The sequence below is a fragment of the Takifugu rubripes genome, chromosome 10 (assembly GCF_901000725.2).
Source record: "Takifugu rubripes chromosome 10, fTakRub1.2, whole genome shotgun sequence".
Lineage (NCBI taxonomy): Eukaryota > Metazoa > Chordata > Actinopteri > Tetraodontiformes > Tetraodontidae > Takifugu > Takifugu rubripes.
This window is the reverse complement of record NC_042294.1, coordinates 4,610,513-4,634,862: the sequence shown is the minus strand read 5'-3', so window position 1 is coordinate 4,634,862 and position 24,350 is coordinate 4,610,513. Positions and strand designations below refer to the sequence as shown.

Sequence of the window (24,350 nt, the reverse complement as noted above, 5' to 3'; positions counted from 1 at the left end):
GAATATGCGTTGCTGTGACCATTATATCAAAATTTCTCATGCTTGATTGCAGACAGAGGTGTTTTTTCATTCGGGTTGATTGCCATTTACACTGCTATTTGTCTCAGAAAGAGACCTCTGGATGGCAAAGGGGCCCGAGTCTCAACACTGTTTTTTTTTCCCTCAACCTATACATCTAAAGCACCTCTACCTCTTTTCAGACCTTTTAAGAGGCGTTTTTGTCCTCAGTGACATTTTTTTAGCCAAATTGTGCTCTTTTACATGGATTTCCCTTGAATTTTGGCCAACCTGCGTCATTGGTGAGCTACACCTACACACAGTAACCCTCACAGAACCACTAATGTTGTGCTTTTTTCCCCCCCAAGTTCTTAACAAACACGAGGTCAGTGACGTGATCATCCATCCTTTCCTTTTCAGAGTGAACGCGCAAGCTGCGCCGCTCCGAATCCCTTTGAATGCCGAGGCTGTCGTTTGAACCGCACACCAAAGCATCTCATTTAGCCGAACAACGCACCTCTAACCGGGGGAAGTGGGAGGACGGCGGCGAATCGGTGGCTCGTTTGGAAACAACGAAAAACCCCGTTTGTCTGGATGTCAGATCGACTGTGCTGACGGCATTTTCAAAGTATCCTGAACATCTGCACTTAACTTTGATGGCGGGCTTGTGCCTGCTTTGATACCACCTCTCACGGGGAGGGCACAGCGCATGTAAGGAGCATTTCTCAGTGCATTTGCATTATTGACCAAGTTCCAGAGGTGTCCACGGCTCCCAGGATCTGGAGGATCCTGGGAGAATTTTCCTCATGCAGATGTAGTTATCTGAAATCACAGCTCGGGCGTTTCAGGCCTCTCCTCGCTCCCTCCTTGCCCGTCACCCCCTCTCAATTGTGTCCCTTGCCTCCGGCAAATGGGAGTCATTTGTTTGTGTGAACTTCCCATAACCCGCCGCGCGCGAGACACTTATCATTCAAAGTGGGGCTGCCACCCCCCCACCCCCTGACGCACAACTCCTCTCCTAGTCTTCCTCCTCTTCCTGTGGCTTCCACTGCAGCAGCGGCTTGCATGTTCCTGCAGACTCTCACCATGGTTCATCAGAAATTAGTCCCCCCCCCCAAACACACACACACTCACACACACCCTGCAATCTCATTCTCTGTGTAATCTCGGGGTCCAGAGGACCGATTTTATTACCACACTGCTCATCTTATCATCCACCCTGTCATCTCTTCTGTCTTCTTTATTTTCCTTTATTCCAACAAGGCGGCATCTCAGAAGCCATCGCTGGTCCACCCCGTTTCATTTCCCTAATGTGTACCCCCCACCCCACACACACAAACACACCATCCCCCTTCATACCTGACTCTCGGGTCTAACCCCTACTTTCATTGCCCCTAACCCACATCCCATCATCATGATGCTGAGCACCCCCACCCTCCCACTCCACCCCAATGAGTATGCAGCTGTGTGTGTTTTACATTTTATCCTTTATTCCACAAGCAAAGGGGGGGTGGATGGAGGGGGGGCAAAGGTGGGGGGTGGTAAATGAGGAATGAAGGGAGACGAACATCAGTGAATTCTATAAAAAGTGACACATTCTACCTTTTTTGTCAGGGTTTAGTCCACTGTTGGATGTCACGCCATAAGAGAGAGAAGAGGGGGAGAGAGGGGGGAAAAGGGGGAGAGACAGGTGAGGACGTGGGATTTAAGGCGGGGACGCTGCCACCGACGGCCGAGGTGAGCCTTAACCCTCTTGCTTGCTTGATTTAATCCCTCATTTACGTGAACTCAGCATTGGAAATGAAGCTGTCACTGTGTTTCCCTTCCCTTCACCCATGCTGGGGTATAATGAGAATCCATGCATGCAACACACACGCACACGCGCACACACACACACACACACACACACACACATGCACGATCATAGGACAGAAACACAGAAAATCACTCAGAAGAGGGTTTTTTTTAGATTCATTCTGAGTTAGATGCAGAACTCTGCACCAGCTCACCTCGTCAGTGGAGGGACGGGGGTATATGTTGGAGACAGAGGGGAATTGTGGGTAAATGCACCTGTGAGGAATATAGCTTGCAATCTCCAGGTCTGATCTGGGATCTGTTTTCACTGACACGTGCCATTCACTTCAGCTTTGGCCCAGAGAAACCTGCTTGATTTTCCCTTTTTGGTTTGTGTTTATTTAAAATAGTAATGCAAAACCTGATGTATCATCATCAATCATCATCATCACCATTATTATTATAAATGGGAAAAATCTAAATGCAAGTACTGTTTCTGAGAGGACTGCAAATATAATTACCAAAGATATGTATCCCATTGGAAAACACCGCAATGAGTTCATAACACTCTAAATTCATTAAGATGGTACTAAAGACTTTTACAAATTCATTTGCCTCCTATTTTTTATTATTTTTGAGTTAAATTGACAGAAGGACGTTTGTTGTAAGACAAAGTGGAATTTGCCCTTTGAAAACCACAGAGCTGTACTGCCATCTGCTGGCCATAAAAGGAAAATCATAGGGAAAGATTATGAATGCTATCAAATCTCCGCTGTGATTCAATGTTTTGAATGAAATCATCACGTTTTAATGTTTGTTTTTATATTCTTGAAATGTTTTTTCTTCATTTTAAATATTATAAACTAGTGATCCTATAAAAATACAGAAAAGCAACAATGGGGGCGATGAAGACAAAGGAGTCATTTTTTTAAAATGGTAACTTCAAATAAAAATAAATTCAATTAAATAATAAGGCAGATTTCATATTCCCATCCTTCCTTTGCTCCTCTGTATGTCCATCCCTCTATTTTCCTCCTCCTCAGGTGGAGTGAGCGTCACACTGTTGGGTAATAGGGTGCTGTCAGCGTGGGCAGCAGGGAGGAGAGCGCTGCGTCTCAGATGAGATATGTGACTGGCATGCTAACGCAGAGTTTTATCTGATGAAAAAAGACAGACAGAGCCTCCATGTCTCTTTACTACACACCTTTGATTAAAGCAATCAAAAAAAGCCCACCATACATTCGGGAGTGTACACACATTTGCACAGATTAGAAATAAAGGCAGGAAGGAGCAAACACACATACAGTATATATGCATACACACACCCTGCTATTGTCAGTGCTGTTGAATTGACCTCGGTTGCTTGTCCATTATGGAGTCGATAGGAGGATTTGGCCATGTTGATTCTGGGCAGCATCAGCTCCTCTGCCTTAAATAACCTGAGTGTTTTCTCCAAGTCGCACAACAATAGGAGAGGAAGAGTTCTTAGCTTTGTCCCTTGCTTTCTTCCTCCACGTACTAATGCTCACCGACACACATGTAAACCCGGAGAAAATGATTTGTCTGAATGACCAAAATAAGATATTTCAAAACTCAGTTTCCCGGAGCACATTATCATTTTACATTCCAGTTTAGCTTCAGGAAGAGTGTGTTTTCTCAGATGGTCGGAGGGGCAAAACTAGTTTCTGATTTTAGATGAGCAGCGTCATACAGCAGTGTAGTCTCAATGACTTGCCAATAAAGTTTTTGGATACAATATACACTTGATTACTGCGACTATGGGGAAGCTTGATGGCTTCCAAAATGGAAGAAATGAACAAATTACACTTCCCTTTTCCCCACTAAAAGCCACGGTGGTGATGTGTTGTAGCTACAGACAAATCGTTTTCTTACAGAAAAGCTTTGAATGCATGCTCATTTTCACATGGAGCACCATGCAGCATACAAAAAGACGTGTATTTACAATTGGCCACTAGGGGGCACCGTTTCACCAAAACGCCATTATCTTGTATTATCACTTTGAGTAATTATGAAAAGTACACATCATCAACCCAAATTAACAGAAAGAAAACTGACATTTAGAATTTTACATTGGAATTTAATTATTGAATTATATAACTTAAACAAATAAAAAATGGTAAAGATGGTTAACATATTAGAATTATGTTATTTGTATATATTGGCTAATCTGCTCTTGTTTTTGCATTTATTAAAGCTCTGCATTAAATAAAGCTAGTTACAATATCTAATTGCACATTCACACCTTTAACCATGAACAAAAACAATCACAAAATCCGTAAAACTATTATAGTTATAGTTATAAATGACATTTTGTTTTCATAAACCTTCGGTTAAAGTATTGAACAATTTCCTTAAATTTCCCATCAACTACAGAGTTATTCAAACAAAACCTGTTACCACCTATTTACAGAAGAGTTTTGTTTAGAATAAGCTTTTGTGTTTTAATAGCTGGCTACATCTTCATATTGACACTTTTGACTTCACAAAGTGCAGATTTAAAGTATTTCAATCCAATGTTTTGGTAGACTGAAGTGGACAACAGGAAGGGGCAGATCTGACCTCTCAGCGAGAAGTCAGGGGTCTTTCTGCGAGGACAGCGAGGGGCTGGCTGGAGGACAGAGAGGCTGGGCAAAGGGCTTGTACTTGTCTGGCGCAGGCCCCTGAGGGGGAGATGGGATGGGAGTGTCTGGAGAGGCTGCAGGGTGACGGATAAGGACAGAGAGACATTTGCATTTTATCTTTAAAAAGGATCATTTACGTTTGTGCGGGCAACATCGGCTGGAAACAAAATGAAATCTACGACTTTTGCGTTACAGATGCAGGTTCAATCAATCCTGTGTGTCCATTAGGTGGTGTAATATGGCCAAATGCATTTTTTTAAATGAAAGCATACAATTTGGCCAATTCTCATCAGTTATTTTTATAGACTCTTTTCAGCTCCAGGGTTCATATTTATTCATTTTAACTAAGTTAATGGAAACAGTCTGGCACATGTTTAGCATTTTATGAAAGGTAATAAATTGTGATGTGGCTCTCACCTATCAAAGGAGTGTGAGCTGCAGATACAGCGCTGATGACCAGTGTGTGACCAGTCAAAGGGTCCTGGGCCAGCTGGGTGTGTGCAGGGTGGTGCAGGTGGGAGGGCTCCGACGTGAGACCTGAACAAATAAACGGGCAACTCTCCATAAAAATGTTGTGGACTTGCTTAAATCATGGTTGTGTTACATGCTATTTCATTTGACATCACTGTAAAATTCACATATATAATTAAATATAATCTCAAACAGGTAAATACACCAAGAAGCAGCCACCTAAGAAAAGCAGTTGCACATTTACACAGTAAGAGATTAATAAATGAGCACAGGGATGAAAGATGAAGCACATACAGCCATTCACATTCTGTCCTGTGAGTTTCCTCAAAGCCAATTTAAATTTAAGACCTTTTTAGAGCGAGAGATGAGCAGATATGATAGTTCTGCTCGTTGGTGCATCTGATTTAAAGAGAATTCTCTATTTGTAAAAATTACAAATACTTTAGCAGCAACTCTTGAATCTACTTTGCCTCATCTGTTTTTGCTGCAGATTCCTGCAGAAGCTGGGCAGAAACCTACGTGGCTGGTGCTGAAGGCCACCACGTGTTTGGTACTGGGAGTTCAGCCTCACAGTTTTACCTCCGAGGAGCATCTCCTGCAGCAGGTTGTCGATCTTGGCCAGGCCGCACAGCTTGATGAACTGGAGCTGCTCGATCATCTGCCAGGTGATGCTCTGCAGGGTGGGCAGTAGAAGTAACAGCTCTCCAAAACGACCCCTGGAGTCATACTGGCGGTCGTTGATGTAGTCTTCCAGGCTCATCTGGACCTGTGTAAAAAAGGTATATTTCATAGAAATCACTCTAAAACTGATTTTTTTTTTGTCACCCATCTGGAACTAAAATAAGGGCAGCATTCAGCAGGAAGTCAGATGATTGGTGTACCTGCAGTCGCATGGCCTTGATCTTTGAAGGATTCCTTAAAGATTTCGCATCTGCAGATTAGGGAGAGAAGCGCAGGATTGAGGGGATTGAAGGACAGCTGAACAACAAAAACAGAAAGATCAGGCACAGTATTGAAGATATGAATAAAATTGATGGAATATTTAAAGTCAAGCTGGGCTTTGAAGGCAAAATCAGGAGATTTAGCGTGTGTGTGTAGGGGGGGGCGGGGGGGGGTCGATTGTCATCAAAGCAAAGAGAGAAAAAGGTAATGGGGGGCTTGAATCTAACATTGAGGTGAAATGTAACCAAAGGGAATGATCTGCATGGGGAAAAGAGGGATTTGAGTTAAAAATGTTGTCCCATGTTGTTTTTAATGGTTTTAATGCAACTTGGAAAATGTACATATAATTTATATTTAATGGCAGGTCTTTGACAAGTCACCAGTACACTTGTGCCTCATTATAAGACTCCAGATGAAAAAAGTTATAATAAAACACACAAAGTTACTGATTAAAACTAGATCTTATATCCTTCCCCATCCAACAATTGTGTATCTCAGAGAGATGGGTTTTTTTTACTACCTGGATCAAAAAAGACGATGGCCTTGAGGGCCGCATACTCGTTGTCGTCGATCTGAATATCCTGGAAAGGCTGCACCAGCTCGTCCAGCACTCTGTTGGCTATCCTGCAGATCTCCGGTTCAGGACTGTTCCTGTGGATCACGCAGCCATTGCCTGCAGACACCAAGCGTGTGGTTCAGTGGGGAATGTGTCGGGATGGGAGGGGTGCAGCGCTGGTATCAAAGAGTAGGAGAAATAGTTCATCTGGATGGGAATATGCATGGTTTTATTGGGCTTTCTTAAGGGTCCAGTTAAGTCTGCAAAAGCAGGTTGAGCAAAATAATGAAGTGCTGTGCACATGTGTGCCTGGGTGTTGGGACCTGTCATATTCTCTTACAGTATGTTCAAGCACGCCCCTGTCATGAGTAATGCTGTTTGCATTTTCCAATTACAAAGGAAGAAACCCCCTCAGTTAATGATTCTCAGCTAGCACAACATTTGATTACACTCCAGCTCCAAACCGCCACATATGAGCAGCACGGCTGGTCCGTACCTAAGAGCAGGAAGTCCCTGAAGGACATGGACCTTTTAGCGACCCCGAGCAAGAGGTGTTCGCCTGCATGAGCCCTGAGCAAGCTCACCTGAAGATGAAGAAGAGCACAGAAGATTGAGAGATATACCGTGATACAGTCTCATACATGGAAACACTGAACTGAAACAGAACAGGCTGACTTACTGACAGACTATTGAGTGTTTAAGATGGAAAGTTACCAGGTTAAGTCACTGATAAGCCCTGTTACCTGGTCGTCCAATGGCAGTTCTCCAAAGGCAGGAATGTATTTGGCCCATTCCACCAACACCAGTAACTGCTGCCTCATAGAGTCACAGACGTCCCCAACGGTGGCTGCCTTCTGCTCTGACATATCTACTATCCCAACTGGAGATGTGATCTGGATGGAAACAGAGAATCAGATCAGGAGCAGGCTCATATGGGGAGGGAAGGAGGGATGGAGCAGGGAGAAGGGCAGAAAGAGAAAGAGAAGAGACACATGCAGCTACACATACAAATATATCAGGATGCAGGATAGAAACTGAGCAGGTCAGTGGGGTCAAAGGTCACCAGGTCACATACACATAAACACAGGAAACGTTACCTGCTTGGACAACGTTTCTGCTTGGGCCAAAATGGTGATGGGAGGCAATTCTTGAGAGTCGGGAATGCTTCTTCTGGAGCTGATGCGATCTCTTTCATTCTGTACAGCTAGTAGAAGAGAAAGAAACCCGCATCTTTAGGAATTTGCAGAGGAGTGAATTCAGTCTCGAGTTGCAAGAATGGCAGACGAGTCTGCAGTTAATATTTAGGAAAATAGCCACACAGGCAGGCCTCAGCAGAAGGAGTCAAATATTAACCTGTTGCGATCCAGAACAACATGCTTGAATAACTATGATTAGGTGTCATAAAAGTGAGGTGCCAAGGTTATACTCCTCATAAACACACACACACACACACGCACACACGTACACACCAAGCAACCACTTGTTTTATGGCGTGGCCAGTTTCAACTATCTTGAAACTGCTCCCAGGCTCGCTTTATTTCCTCAAATGTTCAGGCTATTTTTAAAGTAATAGTTCATCCAAAATTCACCGTCATGAGGGAGGGAAGCTAAGTCAGGTTCAGTTTTCGTGCATAAAACATACAAAAATACAGGGAAAAACTAAAATGCTTCACAGGGCTTGAGAAAAAGTTACCTTGGGTTAAGGGTAAATTGTCAAAAATCAGTACATCTAAGCACATGCCACAGTATAGAACCATTGATATTAATCAAATATTTCACAATGCAGTCATTGCTTTCTGCAGTCCCCCATTTCTCTTGATTCCTAAACTATTTTGTGAACAAAGACAACTACTAATGCGCAAAAAACTGAAACATTTGAAGGGGAACCAACTCATACATGTATCTTATGTCAACTAATGGCATCAAAGGAAGGAGATTACAGTTTGTGAGGTAACCATCAGGGTTCCTTACCTTCTTTTTTCATGCCGGCCCTGAAACATTTGTTCAGTCGACAGAAACGACACTGGTTCCTCTTGTCTTTATCAACAATACACTGCCTGCTGAACCTGAACACAAGTCAGTGACGCAAGCAGCTACCATTAAAAGATGCTGTGAGCAAGTTTAAGTTGCATATCTGCATTTGTGCAAGCTCGATTAGGTTCCAGCTGCACGTATGGGCGCTCACCCTTGCATGGTTTCCGTACCTGCATGTATAGATGTGGCTCTTGCGTATCGAGCGTCTGAAGAAGCCTTTGCAGCCATCACAGCTGGAGGCTCCGTAGTGCTTCCCTGTGGCCTTGTCCCCACAGATGGCGCAGTTGGTGGTGACCCCATCTGGACCGGGCAGGCTGGGCTCCGTTGGCATGCTGTCTGCTTCACACAAAAACAGAGCTATGCAGGTAAGTACACACATGCCGCAAATCAATGAGCTGTGCTGCCATGATGGGACATACTAACAGCAGTTCATTGAACCGTATTGGCAATGGTCTAATTTCAGCAAAACAACAGCGTTTTATGACTGTTGCTCAGTATATTCGACATAACAACAACATATCTGTGCTTGGGTTCTGTAATTGCAAAGTAGTTTATGCACATTTAATTCAGGGAATGGAAGAAATGGAAGTTCAGCCACCAGCCGTGTAATATCGCTGATATTTCATTTTTATTGTCCTCTCTACGCTGTCATGACAATCATCGTGATCATTTTCATTATCTGAAACTGTAACGGCGCCGTCTCCATAATCAAAGCTGTAATCATCACCGCTGGCTACACATTTATGGTTCACTCAAAGCTTAACTAATAGAAGGGAATGTTCTATTAGGCACATGCGAAAACCCATTGGCACAGGTGGCCATAGCACCACCTCCGTACCAAACGCCCTGTAGCCCCGTTTTGGCAAAATGAGTCAGCGTTTCACTTCATTACTGTCTTCATGCTCAGGTGACATCAGCGTAACGTATAGATGTACCGGGCTATAAAAATGTATTTTATGACACATTTCTACTTCCACATTAACAAATATACACATTTGTATTTAGTACTAGATGGATATTGTATGATTTAGGGTAAAAACCATATCCATCAATGCCTTTAGCCAATCTCATTAATCAATCAGTCCAATCAATTAAAATTCTGTGTGTGTGTGTGTGTGTGAGTGTGTGTGTGTTACCTCCTCCTCCATAGAACACCTCTGCATTCTCAAAACCAAGGGTGCTGTACGAGGGATCCAGGCCTTCACAATAGTTGGCTACTTCCATATCTAACAGAGACTTACTCTGAGAAGGATACTTCATTCTTCCTCACCCTCGGGCCGTCCTCGTCTTCAGACCAACTGAGTCAGCTGGTCTGGGCCTAATCTAAAATTTACAGGTATGACAGGGGACATCCCTGACATAAACGATGGATAATCCCATCTGATTGGGCAGAAGACAAGAGGAGGGGCGGGGCTGTGCTAAAGGCTTCTCACCTTATTGCAAGTACTTATCTGTTTTTCTCTGTTATCACAAGGAAGAAGTGATAGTGTTGAATGAGTTTCTTCACTTTTTTTTACCTTTTCACCTTTTCTTTTAAACCACAAAGCAGAAATCATTAGTGTATTGTTGGTACATGGGACAGGTTTATTAGAGGAGACCCCAATGTGTATGTGCGTGTTTGTGTGTACATGTGTACTTTGGGATAAATCTCAGCTCAGCTAAACCCTCAATAATTAGGCACGCATAATCAAGTTTAGGGTTAGCAAAAGCAATACATGCACAAATATATAAATGACTGCTAGTAAAGACCTCACAAATACAGCTATGCAAACCTGTACGTGTGTGTGCGTGCGTGCGTGTGTGTGTGTGTGTGTGTGTGTGTGTGTGAGAGAGAGAGAGAGAGAGCTTTCCTAATCTAATCAATCATGAGGTAATAACACCACCACCTCAGCAGATAAAATTTGCAGAGACTGTGAAGTGAAAAATACTGATAAGTTCCCATAAAGACCCTTTTTGTGTTTGATTGGTTAAACCAATCCTGTCCTGATGCTCCTGTATGTCACACATTTAAACAGCTTGACCACTGATTAGAGCTTGTCTGAAATCTTTGTTTTAGGTTAGAATCAATCACTTTTCCTTAAAACGCTTGTCTTTTTGTTTGTGACATCCAACATTTGGGCACATGTATCAACTCCTTGTCCTTTTCCTTAATAATCAAGGACCAATCAGCTGGTAAGAACCAAAGAAATCTAATCAAACTACTTAAAAATAAATTAAACTTCCACCCAAAACTCAAGACACAACTTCTCACTAAGATGGCTCCTCTTTTAGTGGAGGAATGCTGCCAACATTCCAATTTACTGTCATAAAAGAGTTAAAGTGTCCCAGCCTGCCCCTTTCACATCAGGAATTACATTGCACTAAATCTGGTGTGGCTTGCAGGTAATCAGTTAGAGGCCTTGTGTTGGGGAGGCTGTAAATGATAAGGAGCACCGTTGTTGCAGATTTGATGTCCTACATCAGAAAAGCACCCACCCTCCTTCTGAAAGCGCATTTTCAATCGTGAGCAGACAGCGATGACAGCACAGCAGTGACGGCTGTTACTTCATGGAAGAGGTTGGATTGAATCACACACTAATCCTGCGAATTAATGGAGGTCAGACATCCCAGCTAATTTGTGGAAGCAGTGAATTTGTTTTTGTGACAGTAGCGGTCACCTAATGCACTAATGTGCACAAAGAAGCATTAAACTGACATTAATATAATCCTGGCCTCACAGAGACAAAGGTGGGAAAATTTAAAATGTGTGATGTCTTAGAGGTGTTGGATCAGATGTTTGTGACCAGTCAATTTTCCTCCTTAGACCAACGGTGCTAAAAGCCAGTCCTCAAGGGCTGGATGCTTCCTCCAAGGAACCTGGGATCCCAGGTTAGAGGATGTCTACCTGGTAGGACGGAAAACCCTGTCCCTCTGCAGCCCTTGAGGACTGGATTTAGGCACCCCTGCCAAGAGGGCAGCTAAAAGTTTCTGAAAGTCAAATTTTCATCACATAAATACTGTATAGAAAAGATCTCTTCCATGATTTTGTGCCTATTTCATATCAATACTTTTCAAGCTATATTATCAATCCAAACATATGGGTCCATTGAAAATAATACAAAACTTTAAAAAATCGAACTACACTGAGATATATATATAAAGTTATGAAACCTCTCACGACTATGTTGGGTACATTGTGTACACCTAGCAACCAAAACCTCTCAGAAGCCATAAAACCCTGCGTTAAGAGGCTATCTGTGTGTGAACCTGCCATAATACTGCCACTTCTATTTAGCTTAGAGCCTTTAACAGCCGCAGATGATCAGACAGCAAACTGTCTCCCGTAAACCAACACTGCGAATGTCCCAACAGCAAAGTACTGAAAAATGATGCTCCAAAAATTGTAATAAATAATAATAAACTCACAAATAACCAAAAAAGACTCAAAGTACTTCGTTATTAATGAAGTATTATAGAGAAAAAGACGGGGTTGTAAATTTCTAGTTACAATTGATTTCATGAAGAGATTTCTTTGTACATTCCATAGATACTCAATCAATCAATCACTCAATCAATCAATCAATCAATCAGTCAATCAATTTCACTACTTCCTGTGTTGAGCTTCAAATGTTATCAAGAGATTAAATCATCATGGAGATAATTCAATTAATCACATCATCTTTACAGCCCAACATGCACGACAAGGTAAGTTTCTTATCTCTGTTAATTAAATGCTCCATCAGACACACAGACCAATACTCAATACTCAGCAACATGCTAGAGAAAATGTGGTCCACTCGGGCCACCGTACTGCGCACCACAACTTTCAGCACAGGTTTTGACAGACACAGTGTGTGAAAGTGGACCGCAGCCACAGTGGAACGCAAAAGCATGTAGTTTATTTTAGAACCTGGTACGAAACATGCCTAAATTTACAAGAAGAGACAAAACAGCCGCTCTTATCAGCATGTTTTTGGCCTCACAGGCACAGAAGACTTCATAGGATGAGACCGTCTTACCTGGTTTTCTTTTTCCAGCTGGGATGTGCATTTATCCAGGTGCACCGCTCTCAGGGCGACATGGATTTCAATGAGACAGAGTTGGTGAAATGTTGAAGGTGTCCAATAACAATGAAAGGGAAGGTTGGAGAAGCGAGCAGCTTATGATTCATGGAGCGACACATTGGATGGCGCCACCATAGTCCTGTCATTAGATCGATTTACTAAACAAACTCAAAGTAGGGTGGGGATGTTAAACAGTAACCCAGTGCCATAAAACCTGAAGAAAAAAAAACGAACACCAGGTGTGTGTGTGTGTGTGTGTGTGTGTGTGTGTGTGTGTGTGTGTGTGTTTGTGTGTGTGTTTGTGTGTGTGTGTGTCAGCCAGGGCCTCTAACACCACTCTGAGAAGAAGGTAAGAGATCCATGAGGGCTGAGGTAATGTTTCACAATAATGGTAGAAAAGTAACAATTTTAGACATTTATTTCTCAGCTCTTTAGGTAAATGCTACAAATGTGCACATCAGGGTGAAGGTTTGAAATGCTCATAACATACAGGAAGAGGTTATGACAAATGGTTTGCTTTAAACACCAAAGCAAAGCAAAACAGTAGCCCTGACCAGGAGTGTATCTTGTTTTTATTCCCAGTCCACCGCTTTAATCTAACATTTCCTTTCCGGCATCCACGGCACTAAAACAGGCTCTCAAAAACTAAAGGCAACTTTTGAGGTGTTTCTGAACTTAGAGTATGAGCAAATTAATCAACTGGGTTAATCTCTGAGGTACATCAGCCACTAACAGCAGATAGGTATAAGTAAAACAGATGTATATAATTTAATATGGCTTCAATGTAAACACTTATGTAATGGGTGTCATGGTGGTGTAGAGGTCAGCACACTTATCAATCCTAGGTTCTGGTTTGGATTCTTCTATGTCTTCTCTGTTTCTTCCACTTTTCTCCCCCAGTCCTCAAATGTGACCATTAGGATGATTAAAGGAGCCAAATTTCCCCAGATCAAAGTGTGTGAGCAAACAGCATACCAGGAACCTGTCCAGAATGTACTGTCTCTCACCTGGTGACAGCTAATTTGGTCTCCAGCCCCGCCACGAGCAGATTAGGAATAAGTGACAGCTACTATTATAATGATGAACAAAATTGTGCATAAGTATAAAAGCCACAAATAATTTTCAACATTAAATTCATTCTAGCAATGACTTCACTGTTCTCTGATATATTATGTTACATGGAAATAATTACAGTAATTATATATTTTTTTAAATTCTTAAACCTAAATCATCCTTTGCGTTGTGACAGCCAGCCAAAATGTCCTCACTTCAATTGTAGATTGATTAATTTGGTACTCAATCTGTAGCAAGAACGAACACACACACACAAATCATTGTACTTCTATCTTTGTGAAGACTTTCATAAATATAATACATTCTCCAGCTGTAGCTCTCCACCCTTAAACTAAACCTCGAACTCCAACCAAATCTTCACCCCTCAGAACTTTGAAGTCCCCCTCCCCCCAAATTCCCAATATTTATTTGTGATAAATCATTTATTTATTATATGAAAAATGCCATTTGTATGTGATAAGCTGATCAAAAAACACATTTTGAGAAAGAATAATCTTAAATGTATTGAAGAAAATAAAAGAAGCAAACTAGTAACAAATATTTCGTTGAGGTTATTCAACTTGCATAATTTCATTTTATATGACAATAGGAAAAAAAAAAAATTTCACATCTTCTTTCGGACTAGTACTACTAAAAGGTTTCAAATGTTCTTTCCAAGCAGACACATGATGCACCGCCTGTTTCCTAAGAATGTGAGCATGTCTACACAGTTTAGAGTGGTCAGACTTAAAAACACCTCATTGACATTTTGCAGATCAAGGTTTTCCAAATATGTCAGCCGGAAGATGTGATAGGGAATGAAGCAGACTGCCATGATGGCTGCAAAGTACAAGCTCTTCAAATGGGCCGCAAAGTCCTGCTGGAAAGTGCAGGACTCCCGATGCTTTCTGTACAGAACCCACGTAGCGTTGGCCTGAAGGGCCGTCAGCATGGAGGACACCAATATGATCGCTATGCTAACGATGTAGTTGAACACCTTGCCTCCAGACTTGATGTGTTTGCCGAAGACGAAGCAGTGTGTTATGTTGTGTGACCTGCTCTGCTCTGGATCGTTACCGTAGTAAACGAACATTACGCATGGGAACACCACGAGCACCACCAGCCACACCACGATGCTGACAAAGAGGGCGTGAACCCTGTTGATGGAGACCTTCCGCCCTGATCTGCAGTAGAACGTGACTAGACGCATGGACAGGATGATCACGTAGAAAATGAAGGACATGTACATGTGGATGTGGATCATCCCACTGATGGCCCTGCACCAGCCGTGGCCCAGGTTCCAGCAAGTGGTGGCGTGATAGTACATCCTGAAAGGCACAGTGAGGAGGAAGATGAAGTGGGTGAAGATCAGGTTCAGCATGGCAATGGAGGTGCTGGAGGTCACGTTTGACTTCATCATGTACATCATCAGGCTCAGGCTGATGGTGCCGCTGAAGAGAACCACACAGTAGATAGCCAGGAGAGCGGTGTGGTGCTGTCCCGTTGGCTTGTTGTCATCCGTTGAAGTTGGTGTTACTAAAGATATATTCAACTCCATTCCGAAAGGTACAGAACTGGACGGAACATTCGGTACCATAGAAGTCATGTTGTGCAAGGAGACTGCAGACAGATTAAAAAGTGTTAGAAAGAGAGCAAAGTTGGTAATGACCATCATGGGATTTTTGCTAAAAAACCTGCAATTACACAAGAAGTTTAAACTGCTCACTTTCAATGATGAAACGGGAACTACAGCCTGTAATTCTACCCATTTTGGTTTGCAATTGTACTATTGTTGAGCAGTTTGATCTGCTGTTTAAGAGTCTTACATTGTCTATACTCTCCAAAGGTAGCATCATATTGACCGAGTACAAAGTCAAAACAATGCTCACCGTTCTTACTTACCGTACATTGTGTTTCGCAGAAGCCCCCGCTGTTGATTGCTTTTGACTACGACGATCAACACATCCTCTAGTCCATTATGCTGGCAACAATGTCAAACAGTTGGTGTTTTACATTGGACAAGCACACAAAACGTCCAAAGAAAATGCCCGAGTCTGACAAGCCTCAGTATGTAGCAGCATGAAGGGTGGAAGTTGGCATCTTCATTTGTGAGAAACCAAACTTCTAGTTTTGCATATTGTGTGCACTGTCTATGTGTGTGTGTGTGTGTGTGTGTGTGTGTGTGTAGGGTTGTGTGTGCGCTCTCTCAGGCAGATGGGGGGTGATTTCACACATGCGGACTCAACCACAGCCTGTTACTTCCTCCTTCCTGATACTTACAGGCAATTAAAATGGCTCATTTATATTCTTTCTGCATTCTACACCTAAACAATTAGAATAGGAAAACAAAGAAAACAAAGGCACTATAGTATGGTTCAGTTAGGGAAACTCACAAAAAAGGAAGATTAATGTAATTTACAGTTGTACAGGCAGTTTCTGCATTTTCTTAAAATGAAGAAAACAATAATGTAACACATTATTAATATAGTATATTATTTTACCAACATTGCTACACACATTTTCATACAGTTGAGCCAGGTAGAGTTCAGGATGTGGTCACATTGGTTATAACTGAATGATTTCTGATGAAACGCACTCTTCATATTACTGCAGTACTATGAGCCCTCTAAGGTGATGGTCGTGATGTTTACTTGGTCAGAAAAATGATGCTACTTTAAGTGGAAAAAGGAGGAAAATGTCACACAACAGAATTGGATAATTTATTTTTATTTTTCAGTTTCAATAATCACTGTCCCCACATTAACAAACATTCCCCACCTAGTACTTTAAATGCACCCAAGCCTGACTTTTATCTGTAAGCCATATTTAAATTTTGCCCATCATTCTCTGCCCATCACAATAGTTAGAATGTAAAAAATATAATTGCTAGAATGAAATCTGTTTTCCGCCATTTGTACATGCAGTAGTCCTGTACAGTTGAACTGATACAGTAAGTTAGATCAACTTCCCTTTTTTAGAAAGTGCTACAGACAGCTTGACAGGAACTTGTGCCAGACACTTTTTTTTTAAAGTTTTCATTCTCTGGGAGCTCATAACTCAGCAGAGTGGCTTATTAATTATTTAACAATGATTAATAAAAACACAATGGGCATAGACATAATGTACAAAGTATATAAATGAAGTAATACAACAAATATTACTTCATAATTAATAATTAATCATTTGATTTTGCTTATAACATCTAACAGTTTCATGTCATTTTCACAGCAATAGACAGTAAAAGACAGTCCTACACACCTCACATAAATACTCTAATATTGTAAGAAAATATATTAAAAAAAAGATTAAAGGCAATTCCTCAACCAACCAATATTTCCTCTCTAGTAGAGTGTGTGTGTGTGTGTGTGTGTGTCTTGTGCACAATAACACATTTTGTCTAAGGAAAATGGATCTTGGGTCTCCTCCACAGCGCCAGTCTTTGTGAGGTGAAAGTGTGTGTGACCACGCTGAGCAGCATCAGAAAAATGGTCATCGACATCACGATCACGTAATGACTAATGCTGCAAGAGACAAGAGTGAACGTGCAGTTGAAAGCCACGGAACAGGGAGGGGGCGTTTGTGTGCACAAGCCAAGTTTTTAATCTGTTATTAATTAGGACTTTAAGAGCCCGAGCTGCTCAGCTCGCTCACCTTGTACCAATGTCCAACCAGCTCCCGTAGTCTTGCACCAGGAAGAAAAAATGCTGTGCGTAAAAAGAGCAAGTTAAAAATTCATTGTGCAAGTTTCACATCCTGTGTTCTAAAAGGTGCAAATGAAACATCTTCTACATGAACTGGAAATGTCTTACAAGGGCCATCAAGTCAGATATGACCAGGACGATGAGGAATAGGCTGGAAGACAATAAGAATTTATCGATGAGTAAGAACTTTAATCCATCTGCCTATAGAATCAAACCTTATATTAACAAATTAACTGATACAATACCTTCTTGAAGACAGCTGTGTTACAACTTGAATAGTCTCAAATGTGCACATGACTATAATGAATGGGATGATGACCTAAAAGAACAAAGAATAAGATAGCTAAACAATTGACAATAACTTTTATAAACTGGGACTTTATTGTAACAAGGACTATTGAAGAAAATGCTTTAAAGGTCATTAAAAAGTAAGTAATATCCCATGGTTAATTATCAACCTGCTCACAGGAAGTAGACAGAGAAATTACGGCTCCAGGCTGGTTTACCATGCAAGGGTCAATAATATGCAATTCCTAGTTTGGTCACTAAACAAGGTGAAGCATTTTATAAAATGTATGCAGCAAAAAGTGGATCCACAGCCTAACACATTTGGTTGCCATGTTCATGAGGTAGATGATAACAAGTCAAACACAGAGACACAAGAGGCCTTTTTTGGGGGGGGTACATATCAAAATACATTACCTTCCACATCATCAGGCCTCCCATGATGAAGGGGTTGAAGACAGTGAGGAAACAATAAACTGATGTTGGATCAAAACTAGGAAATAAAGGAGAAAGAAGCACTTTGTAAAACTATGCACATCCATATACGTCTCTAAATATGAATATATACATGCCTGTTGATAGATGCTATGTTCCCTGTGCCAAAGAAAGCAGTTATTATAAAAAACACCTGCAGAAAAAATGTTAAGGACAAAGTGTGTTTTCTACTCTTAAACACCACACTAAAATATGGTGCAAGTTTAATACTCTGCTAGTGTGATTTAAATAACATGGATACAAAAAAATAAGATCTTCTGATGTCATCCAGCTTCAACTGACGGATCTTGGAGATGTCGATGTTTGCTGAAAAATCAATGGTGGAGAGCTGAAAGGAGATGTGGACAGGATAGCCAAATTATTCTCCAATCTGCTCACACTCAGGGTACTTTAACTTTCACTCAACATGTATGCATGTCTTTGTACTGGGACAGGAAACCAGAGTCACTGGAGGAAACGAGCGATGGCATTAAGACAACCATGCTGTCCGTCTGAATAGTGCTGGTCACGTGTAAAGAATCAAATCTAAGCTATTGAATGCGCTACCTCCTGTCTGCCAGGAACACCCTGAGCCAGCATGGCCTCCTGTTCAATATTGATCCACACATACATCAGCCAAGATAACGCCGGGGGAAACAGTGCTTCCGATCTGTGGAGAATGTATTTGCATCAAGAAGGTTTTACTTAATGTTTAATTTGCAGCACTGTTGGGAGACTTACCCAGTGCTGAGAAGCAGGTACGTGGCAGTGAGTGAAAGGAGGATGCTGAGGAGCCTGTGGAAAAGTCGCGTGGAACTCAGCAACGGAACCAGTAGTGAAGAAGCTGGTGAGGGAGGAATGGTAAATAACAATGACATAAATTAATGTATGGATGAGCTATCAATTTAAATCTCTAATTATTTAGTGGTCTCTTGAACCCATCTACCCAATGTGGTCCAGCTGATGATCTGATTTAGAAGGGGCAGACCCTGTTTCTGCTGCAGACTGGAGTGTGTGAGGAATGGTACATACGCACACACCACCACGTGGAGCATCTGTATAGTTCAAAAGCTCAGGTTTGTGATTTTTGTTCGGAATTCACACACTCAATTGCATTCTAAATCAGTAGAGGTGCTACCTGGACGGCAAACTGTTGTCTGTCACATGGATGTAGCACTGATCTCTGCCACAATGAGAACAGGAAGCAGGCTGAAGTGAAGAAAGTCAATACACCACCGCACAAGCTGAGGAAACAATTGTCACATGTGGTCTTATTTTTGGCATCAGCCATTAAAATGAACACTTGTGTCTCATAGTATGCACTGTGATGATGATGCATAAATAAATAGAGGAAGCACTCACACCAGATGAATATTAGATTCTCTACCCATAACAGGCATCAAGGGGAACACAGCCAGACACAGACAGCTGAAGAACCAGCTTAATGACCGCAGCTACACAAATACAAGAAATCATAACTTTAGGCATTGTGGGGAAACTGTCACAGTAGACTGCTCATATGTGCAAAAAACCATAAGTCAATTTAAAGAAAAATAATACAGTTTTTTCACTGGTTTATTTCTAAATTCAGTCAGACTCAATCTGACTTTCTTTTAATTAATTTTGTCCATAAAAAAAATAATAGTTTGAAGATTCAGTGCTGTTAAGGCTTGTAGGTAGCAGAGAATAGCTAAAATGTAACCTTAAGAAATGCCGAATTGTGTACAGAAGTAGAATAAAATATGTTTATCGATATAAATAAAGATTTCATCGTGTCACCCTGCATTTGTAATTTTCTTTGCTTTTCAGGTATGCAGAAAATCTATTTTTCATTACAGCGCTTTGGTTTAAGTACCAGTGCTGTAATTACCTTGGACCTGCCAAAAATTCCACACACGAAAGGCCAGAGAGAGAGGACGGCCAGGCCCAGGGTCAACATGGCGCGGTGGAAGAAACTCACCACCTGGGGGCAGCAAAGGTGAACATTCAGCATTATTCAGCGCATGAAATAATTATGAGCGCCAAATAATCCAGATTCAGTGTATTTAATCACCTACCAGCAGCTCAACTCCTAATGCTACCAGCAGAAAATAACTTAAACATTTCCAGAGTGGCAGAGAGGGAGCAGAGTGAATCAAATCTGTCAGAGTTCCAGACCTGCAAAGGATCAATAAAGCTGTTTAAAGAAGAAAAGAGAGAAGAAAAACCTAAAAATCTAAAATATTATACAACAGCTCTCAGGAGCCGATAACAATGAAGGAAGTGACATGTAATGTAAATAACTTCAAGATACAGCTGCTATGTATTGATTATTCATTGATGATTATTATTTTGGCGCTGGTTAAGATCCAATGCTTGCAAGACAAGATTTGCTAATCCAGCCTCGCAACCGTAGGTGGTAGTTACACAGATAACTGAGCAGACTGCAATAACTCTGCATTTATAATCTGCACCTGTTTACATTTTCTGTGTTTTACTCACTCTTTAAGGACAGAATACCACACAGGGACAGGCAGCAGGCAGTAAATATAGTAGGTCATCGGGCTCTTTTGGACAAGTAGGAATGCAACAATCGCCACAGCCAAGCACATAAAAACCCTCGCTAATGTGTGATTCGGGATCTGCAAAGAAGTAAGAATCTAGTCTGACCCACGTGTTTAATAGAAAGTGATTACAAAGTTGGGTACATTAACTTGTATGCTCTGACCTGTCGGAGGATGCTGGGATTTCTGATGAGGCTGGCGTGTGTCTTCAGTATTAGAAGGACAACATAAGATGTCCAGCCTACAAATCCAAGAACAACACTGCAACCCAGAAAAAACCTGTCGTAGGTGTGGTAGTAGACCAGACCTTCCAGTGCGTGGGATATCAGAGACTGACACAGAGAAACCTGATGGGAGACAAAAGAAAGGCGGACTAATTTTAGCAAATGGTTCAAATCTAAGCAGTCTAACTGGCTTTTAGTTGTTTTCAGAATACTCACAGCATCAACATACTTCTGTAACCGAATCAGCATTTTGGCTCTTTCGATAAATTCTTCTTGTTTTGACTCAGTCAGAAGTCTGGAAGAAAGGTTTAGCGTGAACAATAACAATTGCAAAAATCTCCCTCTTCTTGATTATAAACCCAAATGTGTTTCTTTTGCCCTGATACAGACATTAGTATATAAACGACAGTGACCTGATATATGTTCTTGGCTGCACTTACTGATATGGGGTGAAGAAAAATGACAGCGTTGTATCCTTTCTCTGGGACATTTTAATCTATATTAAAAAAAATAGTTTACACAAATTTCTGTAAAAATATTTAAATACAATATAGGAAGACGGTGTGTAAAGTTACTGCTTTCAAGTTACTACGATAAACCAATTCTACTGTGAATAGCACTACATCTTATCACCTGATTATACAGTTACCTATTATTGCTAATGAAAACTAATATTTCCTTTCATTCAATAACTAAGGAAGAAGTGGTGTGTTTATAGTCATTTACAATCCTGATTAAGGATAAATCTTAAGTTAGGGCAGTGCTGCATGATTTAGTACCTTGAATTGCTCCAGTACTTGAAGAGCATTTGTGTACATGCTTTGTGCCTTGAAGTGGTCAGTGTTGTTGAGGTAGGGAAGAGGTAAAACACCCTGAAATTACACATAGCATTAAGATACATAGAAAGTGAATTTAAAAAAAAAATGTGTACAACCAGATTGTTGTTGAGAGTTTTATGGAGAATCAAGATAAGCATTTTAAGCTACAAATGGTTTGTGTATGTCCATTATGATGAACATATTTGTGGACTTACAACAGAGTTGACAGGGATGGGAATGCCAATGAGAGATGCCATGAGGGTGGCTATGTCAGCCTGCAGAAAAGAGTTTTGTACTGTCAAATTTGATTTATTTGCATATTTACATATATGTCAGCAACAATTTGATCCTGACCTGATTGACGTCAACTCTACGAATCTCCTCCAATTTCCAATCTCAGTAAAAAGAAATTGAAAACGTTAGCATAATAACAGTCAGCCAATGTCACAAAACAACCAAAATGTGTGTGAGTTTAGTACCTTGTAGGTACTCATCGATGTAGGGTTGGGGATCAGTCGCTCTCTGAGCAGTTTGGACTCCAGCTCCCCACACCACCAAAGGAGTAAGAGTCTCTGAGGGATGGCCTGCGCCATGTGAACCTGGAGACACGGGCATAAAGTAATTCTTGAGAGGAAACATACTGTGCGACAGACATTTGTGAGGCATATATTAGAGAAATAATTTCACCCCAGTTTGTCATTCCATGATCAGAAGTAAACACGTAAGCTGTTCTCCCATCATAATTAAAAAACTCCTCTATGATAGAAACCACCTCAGCAACACCACTGTCCACCAAACCAATGTTGTTAAGATACTGCCTGGAAAAAACAAGAAATAGAAGTAATTCAGCAAACAATTAGTATTGAGCAGATTTACATTCGATATTAAAATGCATAAATAAAGAAACAAGGAGTCATAATGTTATCCTTAGTCTTACTGTGACATTGGTCTGTGTGCGTGTCCATTTGTGTCGATGCCCAGCAGATGTAGAAAGAAGACATTTTTATCTTCAAGGAGATAGGCCTTCAGGCTGGAGTTTGACTTTGCTGAATGAAAGAATGACTAGTACACAAAAAGAAAAGTCAACACAGACATTCACTTTGGTGAATTCTTTCTTTAAAAGAGAGCCACCTCTGAAAAAAAGCCTTTATCGATTACAATATTTATCATTGGCAATGTTATTAGCAATTCCACTAGCATACTTTTACTTGAGTGAACACCCAGGTGTCCAGTCTGGACGCATCTGTGGAGGCAAAATCCTCTTCTTCTGCTGGGTACGTGTGTGTGTACACATGATCTCCACTAGCACCTGGGGAAAATGGCACAGCATGAAATGGCATTACGGTTTTCTATCAATGATAAAAAAAAACAACAACACGTTTTTAAAACCACAAGAGAATATTTCACATAGTTTAGTAACTCATTATGTGCAAGAGAGTGTGTGTACCTTTGGCAAACATGGGCAGAATATCAGGGCTGCCCCAGCACCAGGTGCGTCTGCTCTGGTTAAACACAGAGTCGAACTCAACTGGATTCTCCTTCCACCCTAAACAGACACATGAGTACATATAACCCAAGCTTCAGCCAAATATAAGCAAAAAATGTCATGCAGCATAGGGCACACACCCACCTTTAGCAACGGCACTAACATCCTCATAAAAACCTGCGATGAGAGCAACATGACCAGGACGAGACTCAGTGGGAACCCGTGTGTGTGACACCCCCCAGGTGCCCTTCTCTTCGATAATACTTCTGATATTTGAGAATCACATCGTGGCACAGTAAATTACGTACCACAATATGGTAAAGGCAAGCTAGAACACAGGAAAACTGTATCCTAGATCTATAAATAAGGTACCTAGTAGCACCCAATCAATTACAGTTTAGAGCCATACCTTAGGTATGGGGTCCTGGAAGAACCATTGTGCAGAGGCATGAAAAGACTGTCTGCTCTGAGACCGTCAGCAACAATTAAGATAAGTCTGGAAGCAGGAGGTGGCAATAGCGTGGCATGGGGAGGCATGCCATGGACCAGAGGGGATGTGAAGTAGATGTCAAAAATAGACAGGAAGAAGACAATGTGCACTGTTAATCCAACCAGGAAGAAGGTGATCATCCTCATTTTGGAGTGAGCCGAGTCTGCAGGGCATTAGAAGGGTGAAGACCTAAATTAAAACACAATACACATGACAAATGAAGCGGAAAAGCATGATTTGTTTGTCCTTGTGTTCAAGATGAAGATATTTCAACCCCAAAACGTGTTAATGACCCTTTATTCAACATGAAGAGAAGGTTTCTGTAGTATGACAATGGAGAATTCCAACGTGTTTTCAATCGATGTTTATTTCTGACAGACCACAATCGGTAAAGTACGCTTGTTGACATAGGTAATCGGTTACAACGTTGCCGTGACAGAATAAGAAACCTTACCTGTTTGTTACGTAGTATTCGTGAGTAGAGTTAGCCAAAAGAAAGGGAGAATAGAGTCTGTTTATGAATGAATGGGAGAGTAGTGAGATTTACAACCAATTTAGCCATTCCCCTGATTCAGCATCCACTCCTCGCGTGTAACGAAAAACAAAACCCGACGGATGCTTTACTTAAGGGAAGCAAGATCAACATAATCTTTAAACGCTGCCAATTACAAAACCAACTGTGCCGGCGTTTAAGAAGATTAGCTCAAGACATTCAGCTATAACTGACATCAACTTCCTTATTGTGACTGACGTTCGACGCTGTTGCGCGTCCTAGTAATTTACATGGAATTATGGGT

The 24,350-nt window shown here is 41.3% G+C and overlaps 3 protein-coding genes across 8 annotated transcripts; all 3 read right to left on the bottom strand.

Annotated features, from left to right (window-relative positions):
- Positions 1–2,968: 2,968 nt before the first annotated feature.
- Positions 2,969–12,669, bottom strand: hnf4g (hepatocyte nuclear factor 4, gamma). Of its 4 annotated transcripts, none has more exons than XM_029842493.1 (11): positions 12,435–12,669; positions 8,607–8,772; positions 8,374–8,468; positions 7,500–7,606; positions 7,146–7,295; positions 6,899–6,986; positions 6,367–6,519; positions 5,786–5,835; positions 5,484–5,670; positions 4,851–4,970; positions 2,969–4,507 (listed from the first exon to the last, which is right to left on the bottom strand). In XM_029842493.1, the coding sequence occupies exons 1-11, from the start codon at positions 12,463–12,465 to the stop codon at positions 4,386–4,388; spliced, it is 1,269 nt and encodes a 422-aa protein (XP_029698353.1). In that variant the 5' UTR covers positions 12,466–12,669; the 3' UTR covers positions 2,969–4,385. The 4 variants fall into 4 exon arrangements, with proteins under 4 accessions (XP_029698353.1, XP_011606127.1, XP_029698351.1 ...); XM_011607825.2 differs by having other exon boundaries at positions 8,607–8,775; positions 12,435–12,668; XM_029842491.1 differs by lacking the exon at positions 12,435–12,669 and adding an exon at positions 9,573–10,198 and having other exon boundaries at positions 8,607–8,775.
- A 210-nt stretch (positions 12,670–12,879) lies between these two features.
- On the bottom strand, positions 12,880–15,846 carry gpr141 (G protein-coupled receptor 141). Of its 2 annotated transcripts, none has more exons than XM_011607828.2 (2): positions 15,440–15,846; positions 12,880–15,152 (listed from the first exon to the last, which is right to left on the bottom strand). In XM_011607828.2, the coding sequence occupies exon 2, from the start codon at positions 15,136–15,138 to the stop codon at positions 14,194–14,196; it is 945 nt and encodes a 314-aa protein (XP_011606130.1). In that variant the 5' UTR covers positions 15,139–15,152; positions 15,440–15,846; the 3' UTR covers positions 12,880–14,193. The 2 variants fall into 2 exon arrangements, with proteins under 2 accessions (XP_011606130.1, XP_011606128.1); XM_011607826.2 differs by having other exon boundaries at positions 15,435–15,779.
- Positions 15,847–16,243: 397 nt separating this feature from the next.
- Positions 16,244–24,328, bottom strand: pign (phosphatidylinositol glycan anchor biosynthesis, class N). Of its 2 annotated transcripts, none has more exons than XM_003967886.3 (29): positions 24,008–24,328; positions 23,473–23,716; positions 23,208–23,329; positions 23,025–23,123; positions 22,780–22,886; positions 22,515–22,639; positions 22,265–22,395; positions 22,057–22,176; positions 21,932–21,972; positions 21,793–21,852; positions 21,539–21,631; positions 21,200–21,255; positions 20,976–21,054; positions 20,700–20,882; positions 20,474–20,613; positions 20,050–20,149; positions 19,863–19,955; positions 19,355–19,446; positions 19,131–19,236; positions 18,939–19,047; positions 18,734–18,836; positions 18,560–18,662; positions 18,255–18,341; positions 18,091–18,146; positions 17,936–18,011; positions 17,479–17,552; positions 17,342–17,384; positions 17,184–17,236; positions 16,244–17,053 (listed from the first exon to the last, which is right to left on the bottom strand). In XM_003967886.3, exons 2-29 carry the CDS (start codon positions 23,697–23,699, stop codon positions 16,930–16,932), a joined length of 2,802 nt encoding a protein of 933 aa, XP_003967935.2. In that variant the 5' UTR covers positions 23,700–23,716; positions 24,008–24,328; the 3' UTR covers positions 16,244–16,929. The 2 variants fall into 2 exon arrangements, with proteins under 2 accessions (XP_003967935.2, XP_011606131.1); XM_011607829.2 differs by having other exon boundaries at positions 23,473–23,742; positions 24,008–24,327.
- Between the last annotated feature and the right edge of the window lie 22 nt (positions 24,329–24,350).